Source organism: Vanessa cardui, chromosome 24 (assembly GCF_905220365.1).
Source record: "Vanessa cardui chromosome 24, ilVanCard2.1, whole genome shotgun sequence".
NCBI lineage: Eukaryota > Metazoa > Arthropoda > Insecta > Lepidoptera > Nymphalidae > Vanessa > Vanessa cardui.
Genome location: NC_061146.1, coordinates 219,311 through 235,442, shown reverse-complemented (window position 1 = coordinate 235,442; position 16,132 = coordinate 219,311). Strand labels below are relative to the sequence as shown.

At 39.8% G+C, this 16,132-nt stretch overlaps 1 protein-coding gene across 1 annotated transcript; it reads left to right on the top strand.

The window, feature by feature from the left end:
• The first annotated feature begins 6,803 nt into the window (after positions 1 to 6,803).
• LOC124540149 (chondroitin sulfate synthase 2) lies at positions 6,804 to 15,960 on the top strand. The gene is made up of 9 exons (XM_047117601.1): positions 6,804 to 7,200; positions 8,335 to 8,685; positions 9,847 to 9,998; positions 10,074 to 10,226; positions 13,938 to 14,089; positions 14,159 to 14,264; positions 14,350 to 14,979; positions 15,313 to 15,496; positions 15,652 to 15,960. Exons 1-9 carry the CDS (start codon positions 6,933 to 6,935, stop codon positions 15,909 to 15,911), a joined length of 2,256 nt encoding a protein of 751 aa, XP_046973557.1. The 5' UTR covers positions 6,804 to 6,932; the 3' UTR covers positions 15,912 to 15,960.
• Positions 15,961 to 16,132: the final 172 nt, after the last annotated feature.

Below are 16,132 nucleotides of genomic sequence, written 5' to 3'. Positions count from 1 at the left end.
ATGGTCCTGCACTGTATCGTATCAGTGACATGAATACTGTAAGTACTTTGCTTAAACTGTAATCGTTGAATCGTTTATTTGCACCTTATTAACTCAGCAGGCGTCTGTTTGGTTTGTTTTAAATAAATCGATCAAGCGCCGATAGCCAAGGCCAAGTACACGCTACACAAATATCTGTTGCAATGATGAACTCGCAGAATATTTGTCGAGAAAAATGTTGTAATTCGGATGTGATGAGCAAACACACTGAACACATGTTGAGAGTGAAGCGCGAGCAAACATGACGGAAACGTGTTATGTTAAATAGGACCTCGACCAGCGGACGCCGGCGAGCACCGACTTTCGGCTCGAGGAAAACAATAATTAATACGAAACAAAGGATTTAAATATGCTCTGCTAGATGATTCTACCATAATAGAAGTGTTTCATTGCAATATAGTCCTTACATATTACCGATGGTTTGTACGCAATCGTAAGGCTATCAGATTACCACCCAACGGAGACCAGGCGTGCCGGTCGATGGCGACAGCATCACTGAGAACCCGCTCCGCTAAACGTTATCTAACTATCACTTCTGAGCAGAAAATAGACTCGGTAATATTAAAATTCAGACTACTTTAAATTATTGGTAAAAGAAAACACAGGATCTATACAAATGAATTAGACACGCGGCGAGGAGCCGCAGAGTGTTTCTATGAATTGAAATTTTGTTTGTCTTGAACATTGAATGGAAAATAGGTATTGCTATTTATTTTATCTAGTAAGAATAATATTTAACGTCATTGTAATAAGTTACGTCAGTCGAATTACCGATTTTTAATAGAAGGTAACGTTCAACAGACTATTTGTTTAATATTGGAAAAGTTTTAGACATTCACGTGACACTGTCGTCCCGGGCGATTTCGATCACGTCGGGCGTGGATGTATGTGGACGACCGAAAATATACCAAGTTTGGTTGGCGCCGCGTGTTCTCCTGACTGATCTTTATTTCTGAGATATGAGAGCGTTAACAAACCCACTTAGCAGCGCTGGTTTCCTACTACATCTTAATTTATACCCATTCTGGACCGTTTGGGGTGGTCTGTATAGACATCTGAACAGATATAAACTTCCACGAGTATGTATCGATCACGAGATAAATGACACCAATTAAACACATGTTTTTCTAAAACGAATTGTGCTGACATAGCACCGCGCAGGCTGAGAGTAAAGAACACGTTGATTACGAATGAAGGCCTTGAGTTCAAATTTCCATGTGCTCGATATGCCGACCTACCTTATGTTACGGGTTCTATTTTAAAGGAAAAACAGGTGATGTTTCTAAATATATATGCATACAAAATACATATAGTGGATAGTATCCCAGCCATACTAGACCCTAATGTGGAAGAAGCGCCAACTTGTTTCAATGGCGGTGAACAGAGTCGGATTTAAAGGTCTGGAGGCCAACGGGCCACAAAGCAGTTGGGGCCCTAAACAAACAGAAGCGTGAACAACCTAATAATTATATTATCATGCATTAATTACTTTTTTTATTTCAATAATAACATTTAAATAATAATTTTATTTAAATAATAACATTTAAATAATAATTTTATTTAAATAATAACATTATTATAATTCGACTATATCTCGGTATTTGTTAACTTGCTGAAAACTGTGGCCCCCACTAATGTGGAGGCCCCAGGGCAGGTTCCCCGGTTGCCCTCCCCTAAATACGGCCCTGGCGGTGAATATATAATATCAGAATACTTACTCAAAAATACCAGCAGAATCTGATTGACGGCTCCTCGCACGCTGGCCAGCTGGGCCCAGTGGCTCTTCACTGTCATGACACTCTCACTAATATATCCGTTGTTAGCGTTCTCTACGAATCTTTTCTATCTAATTATCACGTCACTACAATTACTGAGTATAATTGAAGTTGGTAACACAATGTCGATACTCTGTATGATACAACGTTATCGTCGTGGTCAGCGCGCCCTACCAGCAGCAGTCCGCGCCGGCACTGCGTCCCTTCGACGCACGCCGTGGTATAAACCGCGCGCCCGCCCATTGACACCACGGAGTCGCTATAACATCACTTCCCGCGCCCGTCGCGGCTCCTCGCTTTATTACATTCAAACATCTTCACGTATACGTACGTGTAGAATGAATAGCTCTAGTATATTTCTTGTTTTATTTACTTGTTACAAAAGTATTTATAGAATAAGCATTGTCATTAGAAAATCGGGTGATTATTTTAAGCACATTCAAAATTCGACACACATCACAGCCCGTGACCGACGCACTCACTTGACATGTTACGATTAAACTTAACAAGTCTCAAGCCACCCAGTTCAATCCATTAGTTGCCCTGTAAGTGCTACAGGGAGCCGGCAAATAATATACATTCTGTGTGCAAAGAAATCCAACTATTTTTCTATCCAACAAAATCACGACTACAGTCTGTTGCGAAACGCTGGCACTTGTACCAATTTACACTTGAAACTTATTATTTTATACATACGAGACGCCGAGAGTACTAAGTATCGCGTGAACAGCAGACGTTGCCTCTGTGTATTTCCATCTCTTAAGTTGCAATAATAAGTGCATGTAACACGATATATTGGTAATTACATAATGCTCGACACGAGACGTGACCGCGCGAAAAAATTGAAATAAAATAATTAAGTACTTGGAATTATCCACAACCGATTTTTGTAGTTTTCCATAAAAAGATTAACTTTCTATGTTACTGGGATAAAGAGCTCTGTGTGTGTAGAATGTATGTGTGTATTCTATAGACGAGGTCTGTAGCCAAAGAATATGAGGGATGATATTAATATTTAAATGCGGTGTTTTAGTACAACTGGTTTAATCAACCCTTTTATTTGAAAACCAAAAGACGACACAGATTTATTTGTCAATAAATAATTGGTCGGAGAGTAAACAAACAGACTAGGCCTCTCGCGCTCGGTACCTTACAAATATTGCGTTAGCATTTACATCTTACTGAATAGAGTCGATGTTTAATGATATGATAGTCGAATGAAGAAAAGTTGAGTAAGTAGTCACCAGCGCCCATTGACATTGGCGCTGTTAAAAGTATTAAACATTCCATACAATGCTCCGCTTTAAGAACTAAGACTTTATGTCACTTTTAATTGTTATTACACTGGCTCAAATCGCAATGCAAAAAAGTATTGCTGCTAGACGATAGAATATAGGATAGGTGGTAATTACCCAGACAGGCTTACACAAAGTGTTATCGCCAAGGAATTGGCTGCAATTAAACTTCTATGCCTTTTGATGAAATTGCTGTCACGATCGTTAAATAATAAATGCAGTAATATAATGTATTTATTCCAGAAGTTTGCGATACGCGGAAAACGAATAATTCAATCAACATCAACGACTTTATAAACAAACAAACACATCGGTTCCTCTTCCATTTTGGGAACAATAAACGTGCACCATATATTACGGAAGACTTCTCAAGCAGCATTATAATCGTGATCATTTCACCTCCAAGCAGCAACGAGCAAACAGTACGGAACGATATGGATTATATTACTGATAGACTTTTGAGCTCTCAAAAGTCTAACTAGACTAGAGTCAAGATGGCCCAGTGGTAAGAATGCGCGCATCTTAACCGATGATTGCGGGTTCAAACCCAGGCAAGCACCGATGATTCCTGTGCTTAATTTGTCTTTATAATTCATCTCATGCTCAGCGGTGAAGGAAAACATCGTGAGGAAACCTGCATGTGACAAATTTCATAGAAATTCTGCCACATGTGTATTCCACCAACCCGCATTGGAACAGCGTGGTGAAATATGTTCCAAACCTACTCCTCAAAGGGAGAGGAGGCCTTTAGCCCAGCAGTAAGAATTTACAGGCTGTTGTTGTTGTTGTTTGTTGTTACTGTTAGACTTTGAGCTCCCAAATATTAGTGCGAGGGGGAACCGCGAAAAAAAAAAGCAACGCATGATAAACAAACATATCAACAATCAAATACCGATTAGAACTGCCGACCTGCGATAACGTTTTATTTCCAGACGTTTTTCCATCTATCCACTCAAAAGGAGGTAATTAATGAATGTAAAATAACACATGAAACTCGTTTTCCAAGATTGTTAATAAGCTATCATATACTTGCTAACAAAATAGATATCCTAGAATAATTATTATTTTCTTTAACATCTAGACACAATCAAAACAATCAAACTGTGAGTAAATAAGTAACCGCCTGCCAATCTAGTTATATGCAAATGCAATTTGCAATTCATAAATATATAAAAGTAATATAGTGACTCGCGTGACTTTAAGCCTCGAAATTAGGGGTTATAGTCTATATACAGTGCATATAATTATGCACTGTATATAGACTTATCTGTGTATGAGTTCCTAAATGGATGGACAGATTTTATTTTATAGACTTTTTCGAATACTTTGCCATCGATAAAAATCAAACTAAAAACAAATAGACGTCGAAAAATGATCACATTTATTGTTATTAAAGATTTAAAAACAAGTTGTTGAATGAGTAGATTGCATAAAGTAACAGGTCACAAAAAATTACAGAATCATCAAGTCTCAATGTATTCTAGTCTAGGCTGTATGTTTGTTATTGGACAAGTAACAGTTTGTTATGTATGTTTATGATGTTGATAGGGAAGCTAGAAAAGAATATAATAAAATAAATTAAAGAGTGACTTACATTAGCGACGCGATAAACATACTCAACGCGACGTAGTGCGCGTGCGCGGCATTTCCCGCGATGAGGAAGGTAAACCTGAGACGCAACTCTACCGATCGCCGAGATATCTTTAACATCGCACTTGCATTTCATTAAGTACTATTATTACAAGCACCATACAAATGATGGGATTTTCAGACTAAAATTATTAATTTAAAACATTATAAACAGTTAGATGCCATAAAGTTTGGTAACTTAGCAGAGAGGGAACTGATCTGCTAATTATTATCATTTGGATCCAATATCAGAGCAAGTCAGTCGGATAGTAACTCACTGTTGTTAGCGAACTTAGAGTGTCTCATATTCTCAAATATTGACGTTGATAGAAAAATCGAGAAAACTATAATTTGTGTAACTTGTTCGTGTTGTTGAGATGTTGACGCGCACGTGTAAACGGTCACTGCGCCATCAATGCGTCACAAATAAGAAGATAATTTTTTAAAAGAAGATAATTTATTCACACATAAAAATATAAAAAAAATACTAAACTAAAGCTTATTTTGTGAACCGAGATGTCCCAGTGAGTAGAACGCGTTTATCTTAACAGATGATTGCGGGTTCAAACCCTGGCAAGCACCACTGAATATTCATGTGCTTAATTGTTTATAATTATTCATCTCGTGCTCGGTGGTGAAGGAAAACATCGCAAGGAAACCTGCATGTGTCTAATTTCATAGAAATGCTGCCACATGTGTATTCCACCAACCCGCATTGAAAAAGCGTGGTGGAATATGTTCCAAACCTTCTCCCCAAAGGGAAAGGAGGCCTTCGCCCAGCAGTGGGAAATTTACAGGCAGTTGTTGTTGTTATTTTGTGATAATAAATAACAAATTACATAATTATAACCCAAAAATAACTACGATACTGAATAAATCACTGCTGTTTCCCAAAATTAAATTATTAATTATCTTAACTTCTGAATTTAGATAAAATAATACATTTACATAAATCCGTATTGATTTATTTTAGACCTTCGCATTGTTGATTCGACGCATTTTGTTTTAAAGTCTGTTATTTCTGAAGTCAACTAATTGTTTTTGAAGTTAGTTTATTTTCTTTTTTAGTGTATAATATATATAGCCTAGTAAAAAATCTGACTTAGAAAGCTTAAACGTAATATTATAATTCTGTCTAATTAGAATTCGATTTAAATTAGCCAAGTTAAGAGTAATACTACATTAAAAGAAATTGTTATTTCCTTTTTTGGTCAGTTGAAAGAGATAAGCAGCTTATTATTCGAATGCTTTAAATAAATGAAATACATCAATATTTTCAATATTTGAACAAACCAAAAGACAACAAATTTCGTCCATAGCGATTATTAGTTTAGGAACGTCAAACAATGTTTGGCGCGTGTGTAAACGAAAAAATCTATATAAAAACTAGTTACAAGTTAAGGAGAACTTAAATAGTGTTTATTTGTTTGTGACACTAAAATTAAACTAAAATGCACAACGCAATTTTTATTATATTGCTACACTTTCCAAATTACTTAGACATCTGTACATATAATAAAATTGGAGTGTCTGATTGTAATATTAAAATAGCCCTTTTTAACTAATGAATAATTATGTATTTAAACACGATACATATACCAAAAAAACATTCTTTACTATTTTTGTCGGTCTGTCTGTTTGTTTCAGCTAATCTCTGGTACGGCTGGACCGGTTTTAATGGGACTTTCCCTGGCAGATAATTGATATAATAGGGTAACTTATGTTCCAATAATATTTCTATTTGTTATCTTTCATCTTACGCGGACAAGGTCGCGGACACAGCTAGTATAATATATAAATACTGCCACTTTTCTATTTTAATATCATCAAATATATTACAGATTTAAAATGTAAGACATTCGCATTTCTTTTTTATTTTATAGAAACTGTATTAGAATTATTTATTTATATACACTATTGCAATTTGTAAGTTTTGAGAAATAATATTTAGATTCCATGCATTAAGTTCCGAAGATACAAATACTCATGCCGTCTGTCAAAGTCATATTGACATTAACAGCCGTCACTCGTCATACGACAGACGTCAGACATGCATTACGTCTGCAGCCGCAGTCGCCACTGACAGTGACAGTCCAGTTCCTTGTGCGGTATCGAGTATCTTATATTTTATTGGTACACTATTATCTGATACCGTAGGCATGTCGATGTGAAGTTCTTTGTATTATTAATCAAAATGTTTTCACGCTACGTAGTGTCGCAAGTAAAGCACAATTCATACTTTCTCGTGGGATTAGGGATAGGGCTATGGCTAGCGTTAGCAACGGTACCATTAGATGAAGAAGTCACAGCCTGCGAGCCAACAGTGACAGTAGGGGCGCCAGATGAGTTTGAGCCTCACCGTGAGGAACGTCCGCTGGGCCCCGCGGGCCAGGCGGGGCGCAGCGTGCAGCGCCCGCGGTATTACAGTACTGAGCTGGGCATGCGAGGAGGATTGCTTGCAGGTTTGTAGGAGCTCATGAAATTACCCCGATATTTTATCAACCTTAATACTATGTCGTAGCTTTTGAAACAGTTATAGTTTTGAAATAGTGTAGTATTCAGTTTCTTTGTTGTCTTCTACATACAGTGTAAACTCCATGTAACGTCACTCGATTTAACGGCAAACTCTCTAAAGCGTCGAAATCAATTGGTTTTAGTTGGTTTAGCTTGTATTCTATACAATGATACACTCTACATAACATCACACCCACTCTCAATAACGACAAAAATTGAGAAATAAAAATTAAGTTTTTTTCCTTTTAAGTTGCTAAAATTAGAAAAAACTGCGCATCTGTGTACGTTCTTTTGTCGCTTTATTATTCTAGCCCTCAATAAACACGAATGTCGGCACCACGCATTAGGAACTTTCTAAGAAATTCGATAATTTGTTTACAAATTGGGATTGCTTGCACGTGTAGACTGTGACCATGCCTAATAAGTATGAGTCATGGATTACAACGTTATCATATGTATTCTACGATTGATGAGGTGGAAACAGAACTTGAGTTCGATAGCGACGACGACCTTCCATTAACTGAGTGGATTCAGCAGGTCAACATGGCAGGAAATACGGTAAATTTTCAAATCTACATCGAAGTAGACAACTGCCTGTTTACAACGGCTTCACTCACAGACATAGAAATTTTGGATTCAGTGAGAAAAAACTGAGGTTCAAGAATAAAGAGATGAAGAAGATGAGACGGATGAGCTTGAGCCTCCGCCAAGCGTTAAAGAAGTTCTGAAAGCAGCTAAATTATTGGAAAATTACTTCCTTTATATATAAGATATAAATAAAAAAATTAAAAATATACAACAAAATTGGTCGTGCAGCAAAAGGCGTCAGACAAAAATAACAGAGTATACGCAATAGCGTTCAAATAAGATATATATATATATATCTTTTGTACATAACTACTAACAACAGACTAAAATAAACTTTTTTTTCGAATTCTGATTTTTCTTCTCTTCATTTAACGACCACTCTTTATAACGCCATAAAATGCACAGTCCCTTCAGTGTCGTTATATAGAGTTTACACTGTATTATCATTTGTACACTACTTCCTTTTAAGTAAAATAGTTTAAATAATATTTCAGGGGTCCTAAGTTCAGAAGATGTTTTAGAAACCAGAGCAGCTGCACTCAACCAAACAGCGGCACGCCTTCAACCTGCCCTTAGATTCTTCATCACAGCGAGTGCTTTGCAAGCTACTCCAGGACGAGCCAATGTCGTTGGGTTCACTGACACCAGAGAAATGCTCAAACCATTTCATGCACTCAAATACCTCGCTGATAATTATTTAGAAGAATATGACTTCTTCTTTCTGGTGTCAGATACATCATTTGTAAATTCACGTCGCCTGACTGAGCTTGTGTCGAAACTAAGTGTTAGTCAGGACATTTATATGGGTACTATTGCTGATGATGATACACATTACTGTACTCTAGGTGAGTTATACTTAAATATTAAATTAAAATTTTACAGAATGTTTAAAAATTTGAGACAATTTCCTTAAAGTTAAAATTTGCAAAAATTCTTTCTCAGTGAATGCTTAAATTATAATTATAAAGTAAACATATGTTCAAAAATTTCAAACATAATCTATAATGGAATTCATAACAATATAATAATGTTAAAATGGTATAGGTTCCTCAACTTTTATGACTAGCAGCACAAAATTATGACAGCAAGATAACATTTGTATAACAATAAAAATGCTACATTGCGAAACCTATTCATGTGATAAGCATGTGAATCCATGCAACTTATGAGTGGTATCCAATTGGTCTACTAGGTAATTCTTACTCTTTTTACTTTTACTTTACGCTCAGGAAATTCTAGATAAGAATTGTCAATTTTGTAAAGTGTCTGCAAAGATAATGTTTCAGTATTTTACCAGTGTTAAAGTCCCTGCCTATGTTCCATATTTATATTTTTAAGACTTATCAATTTTTGCTGTGTGTTGATAGGATAATATGTTAAATGTATTTTTAGAACCAGAAGTAGGAAGTAGGCTAACCTCTAAAACAATTAACTTTAATTTACAATAACAATCAATCTACCACAAAAGAGAAACACTTAGTCAACAACACAAACAACCATCAATAATCACATTACACAGTTATAATCATAATGGCGATCCAAATGTGTGTGCCGCATAACTTCCACTTTTCTTTAAAGGGAATTCGTATGACGTGACCAGATGTGAGTCGAGATGGCCCAGTGGTTAGAACGCGTGCATCTTAACCGATGATTGCGGGTTCAAACCCAGGCAAGCACCGCTGATTCATGTGCTTAATTTGTCTTCAATTAATAATAATTCATCTCGTACTCAGCGGTGAAGGAAAACATCGTGAGGAAACCTGCATGTGACAAATTTCATAGAAATTCTGCCACATGTGTATTCCACCAACCCGCATTGGAACAGCGTGGTGGAATATGTTCCAAACCTTCTCCTCAAAGGGAGAGGAGGCCTTTAGCCCAGCAGTGGGAACTTACAGGCTGCTGTTGTTGTTGTTGTTGTTGTTGACCAGATGTTGCTTGTTAATTCCAACAGTATAGTCTGCATATTTATCGCTCAATAAATAATGCGTAAGATCGATGTGCAGAGGGCGGCATCCTGCTGTCCAACTCGGTGCTGCGCGCCGTGCACGGCGAGCTGGACTGGTGCGTGCGCAACTCGTACTCGCCGCACCACCACGAGAACCTCGGCCGCTGCGTGCTGCACGCCGCGCACCTGCCCTGCGCCGCCGCCGCGCAGGTAGCCCGCGCGACCGCCCGCCCCGCCCCCCGAGTCCCACTCACGATATACTTTGACGTGTTCCGGCTTCGACAGGGCGAGAACTACGTGTCCATGCCGATCGAGGGCATCGCGGAGCCCGAGGGAGGCGTGGAGAAAGCCCTGGTGGAGGCGCTCGCCGACGCGGTGGTGGCGCACCCCGCCCTCGAGCCCGAGCACTTCTACCAGCTGCACGCTTTCGTATCGCGAGTGAGAATGTGACCAAATCACAATAGTACTCATTATAAGAGTTTTATTTGTATAAGCACTGTTTAGTAATGTATGTGATGTAACATTTTAAATTAACATGGTTATTTTTATTATTGCAGTTATTATTTACAGGATATTTATAGTCTATTCCAATGGGAAGAGGAGAAAAGGTAAATAAACTTTGACCTTGAATTGATATGTCATTTGCGTTCGACTAGTGAGGTGAAAATAATTGAATGAATGGGTAATGAATGCTAAAGAACGATATATATTTTTTAAACAAAGTCAGGTCGTAATAAAAAACTTCAGAGAATTCCGAATAAGCATCTGTGCACATGATACGAAAGATGAGAGACGAATGTCTTTCTTACCATTGTATTATTTTCAAAACTATAAAATTACTATGCACAAAACTGATCTACATTTCGAGATAAGAGATTATTTTTAAGTAAAATAATTCTCTTAACATTTTTGGTAAAAATATTATTTTTATGTGAAAACCTTACTGTATAAAAACAACTTTTTCAACCGACTTCCAAAAGGAGGAGGTTATCAATTCGTCTGTATTTTTTTTTTTTTTTTTTTTATGTTTGTTACCTCATAACTTTTCACTGGGTGGACCGATTTTGATAATTTTTTTTTTGTTTGAAAGGTAGTGCTTCCCGTGTGGTCCCATTTTTTTTTAATTTTTTTCCGATGATGGTATCCATATGAAAACGACATAAGTCTTAAATTTGCATTATGTATATGCGCGACAAATAGGTGAATAACTGAAAATCACGTTAACCAATTTTGATAATTCTTTTTTTATTATAAAATATATACTTCAAGGGTAATTTGGTGAAAGTTTGGTAAGGTTCTGAGCACAGGATCCATGACAAAGTAACGGAACGGAAGGGAACGGAACAATTCTGAGGAGCACGTTAGCGATACTCAGTCAAATCTTTTATTTATAGGTTATTTGGATATTTGAGTCACCTTCCGTAATGTGGTTATGTTTATGTAATTATCATAGTCGAATATTATAATCAACTAGCTACCCACCCCGGCTTCGCACGGGTGCAATACTGATACTAAATATACTACAGAATTTGTTTATTTACGACATCACACCGCAAACTTCTAAAACTATCAGTGTTTCTTTACTATATTGTTCATGTATAATATACACAAACTTTCTCCTTGAATCACACTATCTTTTAAAAAAACCGCATCAAAATCCGTTGCGGAGATTTAAAGATATACCAATAATTATAACTACATGATATAATCGTTAATCGACTTTTAAGTAGTCTAATATTTTTCATTTCATTTAACTTAGGAAGACTCTAAAAAATATGTTGAATACGCAATTCTTTTTATTACTTTTTCGTGCATATTCATTTGTTTTAAAGTAGTGTTTTGTTTGAAGTCGGTTTTTCTTTTTGTTAAAATTTTTATTATCTATCGTTAGGTAACTTTTTACGTTTCTAATAAATAATTCATATTATATATTACAACCAATTAAATAAATATATATTAAAAAAAATATCTATAATGAATCTTAAAACTAAAATAATATATTTTTTATCTGTATAAATTCATTCGTCTACATTCGTTTAGCGAACATCCTTAGATGAGGCCTCTATTTTTAATGTTCGTCATCGAAAAATGGCGCCTTGAATGTCGACAAAACTATTTTCGTTACTTTGGAAGTGAAATTAAAGTGGATCTATGTAGTTTAGTGAAATACTGTTGTATTACAAATGAAGATATATTAATCAAGAACTATGTGTAGTTAATCATATAGTGGAATTATCAATAAATAAAATTTTAACAAAAAGAAAAACCGACTTCAAACAAAACACTATTTTAAAACAAATGAATATGCACGAAAAAGTAATAAAAATAATTGCGTATTCAACATATTTTTTAGAGTCTTCCTAAGTTAAATGAAATGAAAAATATTAGACTACTTAAAAGTCGATTAACGATTATATCATGTAGTTATAATTATTGGTATATTTGGAGCCGGTGTCAGCCATGGTGCCCTTGCCCCAACAATCAAAAGAAAGAAGCGATACGAGCCCCTTGATTGATCCAGTATATTATTGTGTAAAAGGTAATTTGTAAAAAATATATTTGTTAAAGTATTCTCGTATTGTTTTTTGATAGATATACTGTAGGGTTTTATTGGCTGACACCGACTCCAAATATAACAATAATTATAACTACATGATATAATCGTTAATCGACTTTTAAGTAGTCTAATATTTTTCATTTCATTTAACTTAGGAAGACTCTAAAAAATATGTTGAATACGCAATTATTTTTATTACTTTTTCGTGCATATTCATTTGTTTTAAAATAGTGTTTTGTTTGAAGTCAGTTTTTCTTTTTGTTAAAATTTTATTTATTTTTTGATTTTAAGTGAAGCTGATGTTGACTAACTAATTTTTTTTAATATGGATAGATTAAGCGTTCCGTTTATATGAGTCAGAAACTACTTCGAGGACAATTTCAAAGGAAACTTGCGAATAAAGCAAAAATAGACTTTCGAAATGCGGATTTAATACGTCACGCGGCGTAAACTACAAGGATCCCTCGAAAGAGCTGCCATCGAACTCAGCAAAAAAACTTTGAAAAAGACGAACTATATTTCGTACATCATATGACATCACATCACATACACAAAATTTGATAAGATAGTAAGAAATTCTGCCCCATATCGCACCCTAATTGCGAGCCGTATAGGAGTTCCATCACTACATAGTATAAAACAAAGTCGCTTTCTCTGTCCCTATATCTTTAAATCTACGCAACGGATTTTGATGCGGTTTTTTTTAAAAGATAGTGTGATTCAAGGGGAAGGTTTGTGTATATAATAAATGAACAATATAGTAAAGAAACACTGATAATTTTAGAAGTTTGTGATGTGATGTCGTATATAAACAAATTCTGTAGTATATTTAGTATCAGTATTGCACCCGTGCGAAGCCGGGGTGGGTAGCTAGTTGATTATAATATTCGACTATGATAATTACATAAACATAACCACATTACGGAAGGTGACTCAAATATCCAAATAACCTATAAATAAAAGATTCGACCGAGTATCGCTAACGTGCTCCTCAGAATTGTTCCGTTCCCTTCCGTTCCGTTACTTTGTCATGGATCCTGTGCTTAGAACCTTACCAAACTTTCACCAAATTACCCTTGTAGTATATATTTTATAATAAAAAAAGAATTATCAAAATTGGTTAACGTGATTTTCAGTTATTCACCTATTTGTCGCGCATATACATAATGCAAATTTAAGACTTATGTCGTTTTCACATGGATACCATCATCGGAAAAAAAAATAAAAAAATGGGACCCCACGGGAAGCACTACCTTTCAAACAAAAAAAAAAATATCAAAATCGGTCCACCCAGTGAAAAGTTATGAGGTAACAAACATAAAAAAAAAAAAAAAAAAAAAAAAAAAAAATACAGACGAATTGATAACCTCCTCCTTTTGGAAGTCGGTTGACAAAACACTTGTGATATTGAAAAATACGGTATGTTTTGAATGTTTCCTTTTGTCATTGGAATGGACTATACCATGTTTTTTTTTTATTTTTATCCCTTGGAGCTCGATATTTCGACATTATCTACGAATGTCTCGTTCACGAGACAAATATCCCGTAAATAATAACTGTAATAATGTATGTGATGTTGTCCGCACTCGCAGGTGTACCTGGAGCGCGCGCAGGCGGCGGCGGGCCGCGAGCGCGCGCGCGCCGCCCTCAGCGCGCGCCGCCACCCGCGCGGCTTCCGCAACGCGTCGTGGCCGCCCGCGCTGCGCGACGACGCGGGGCTGGCGCCCGCCGCGCCGCCCTCCAGGTAACAAGAAATCCCTCCACCGATCTGTTCGCCATTTGCACGATGGGGCTCACGTGTCACCTGTTTCAGATTCGATCACCTTCGCTGGACGCGCTTCAACCTGACGCACGCGTACATGCCCGACGACCACCGAGCGCTGGCGCCGCTCTCGTCCGCGTACAAGGAGGCCGTCAACGTGAGTTCCGCTCCGTTCGGGGAGCTCCGTGCATGCCTTCGTATAGTATGTCGCGTTACACCCTGTCGCCTGTCGTCCCGCACAGCTGATCGTGGAGGAGGTGCGAGCGTGGGCGGCGCATCGCTGGGGGGTGGCCGCCGGGGCCGACGCGGTGGCGCTGGAGGAGGGCGCCTGGTGCTGGGAGCCGCCGCGCGCCCTGCGGTACCGCATGCTGCTGCGCGTGCCGCGCGCCGAGGGCGCGAGCGCGCTGGTGCACGTGGAGGCGGCGCGCGCGCTGGGGGCGGCGCGCCTGGCGCCCGCGCGCTACGTCACGGAGAGCGCGCGCGTGCTGCTGCTGCTGCCGCTGCCGGTGCCGCACGCCGCCGCGCTGCCCGCCTTCCTGCGCCGCTACGAGAGCGTGTGCCTGCAGCGCGACGCCAACACCGCCCTCACCGTCGTGGTCGTCCCCACGAGCGAGAGCCCGTCGGCGGAGGAGGACGCGGCGCTGGCGGCGGCGCGCGAGGCGCTGCGCGCGCTGGGCGAGCGGCACCGCGGGGCGCAGCTGGAGGCGCTGCTGGGCGCGCGCGCGCCCGCGCCGCCCGACGCGAGCGAGGCCGAGCTGCAGCAGCACGCGGCGCGCGCGGCGCTGGCGACGGCGATGCCGCGCCTCTCGCGCGACGCGCTGTTCCTGCTGTCGCTGCCGCACATGGAGTTCACCGAGGACTTCCTCAATAGGGTACGAGCCGCTCCGATGACGGTATATGGCATCATACATGTTGTACGGCAATAAATTTTACTAGCATACGATGCGTGTAATTTAATGTATTAAAAATACATTTTTGGTTTTATCGGAATCGTGCCGGAACTATCTATGTATGTTATCGATTTAAATTATATTGCCTGTAGTTTTGATACAGCTATATTTTCATAGTTTTTTTTGTTAAGTTTGACTTGAATACGCATCGAATAGAGATGACGATAACAGCTATTCAATAAATACAGTATTATTGTCAAATAATGTATCCCATACATCGGCCGACTCGACTAATACTCGCGAGTGGTGCGGCAGGTGCGCATGAACACGATCGCGGGCGAGCAGTGGTTCCTGCCGCTGCCGTTCGCGCGCTTCGCGTCGTACGCGCACCCGCAGTTCGCGGACGCGCGCGGCGCGCGGGCGACGCTCGACACGGGCCGCTTCGCGTCGCGCGCCGCGCCGCTCGTGCTGTCCGCCACGCGCCGCGACTACGACGACGGTGAGTCGCCTTCTCGGAGACTGTCGACTCGCAGAACGCGCATGCGAGACAGCTACGAAAACGAATCGACGCGGAAGCACTATCGAGCGAATCGATTCGACCGTCCGACAACTTTTATTCCAAGAGTGACGTAACCGAGTGTTGGGTGTGCGCAGCGATGCAGGCGTGGGCGGCGCGCGGGGGCGCTGCGGCGCCGGACGCGGCCGCCGCGCTGAGCGCCGCGCCGCTGCGCGCCATACGCGCGCCCGAGCCGGCGCTGCTGCTGGCGCCGCGCGGCGCGCCGTGCCCGGCGGCGGCGGCGGCGGCGCTGGCGTGCCTGCGGCGCGAGCGCGCGCGCGGGTTCGCGGCGCTGCAGCTGGGCGCGCGCCACTCGCTGGCCAAGCTGCTGCTGCAGACGCAGGCCGAGCTCGCTTGAGCGCGCGACGCTGAGGATGCGCCCTGATAATAAAATGTTTTATACTTTTCGACAGCGTTTTATTTAGTTCCGTTTCGACATTCGTTTTTTTCAAATTGAATCTTCCGAAACTTTCGACCGTGTTCCGCCTGCATCCCCACATTACGCGTGAACGCTTATCGTTCACGCGTAATGTGGGAATATGTCGACCGAGGCCAACCTGCGTCGTATATGTCGACCGA

Bases quoted from the DNA above. Each gene is read 5' to 3' on its own strand.
- LOC124540149 (XM_047117601.1), top strand. From the start codon at position 6,933: ATGTTTTCACGCTACGTAGTGTCGCAAGTAAAGCACAATTCATACTTT. The intron at 14,265-14,349 runs GTGAGTTCCGCT...CGTCCCGCACAG, and splicing joins CGTACAAGGAGGCCGTCAAC to CTGATCGTGGAGGAGGTGCG. The intron at 14,980-15,312 runs GTACGAGCCGCT...GTGGTGCGGCAG, and splicing joins CCGAGGACTTCCTCAATAGG to GTGCGCATGAACACGATCGC.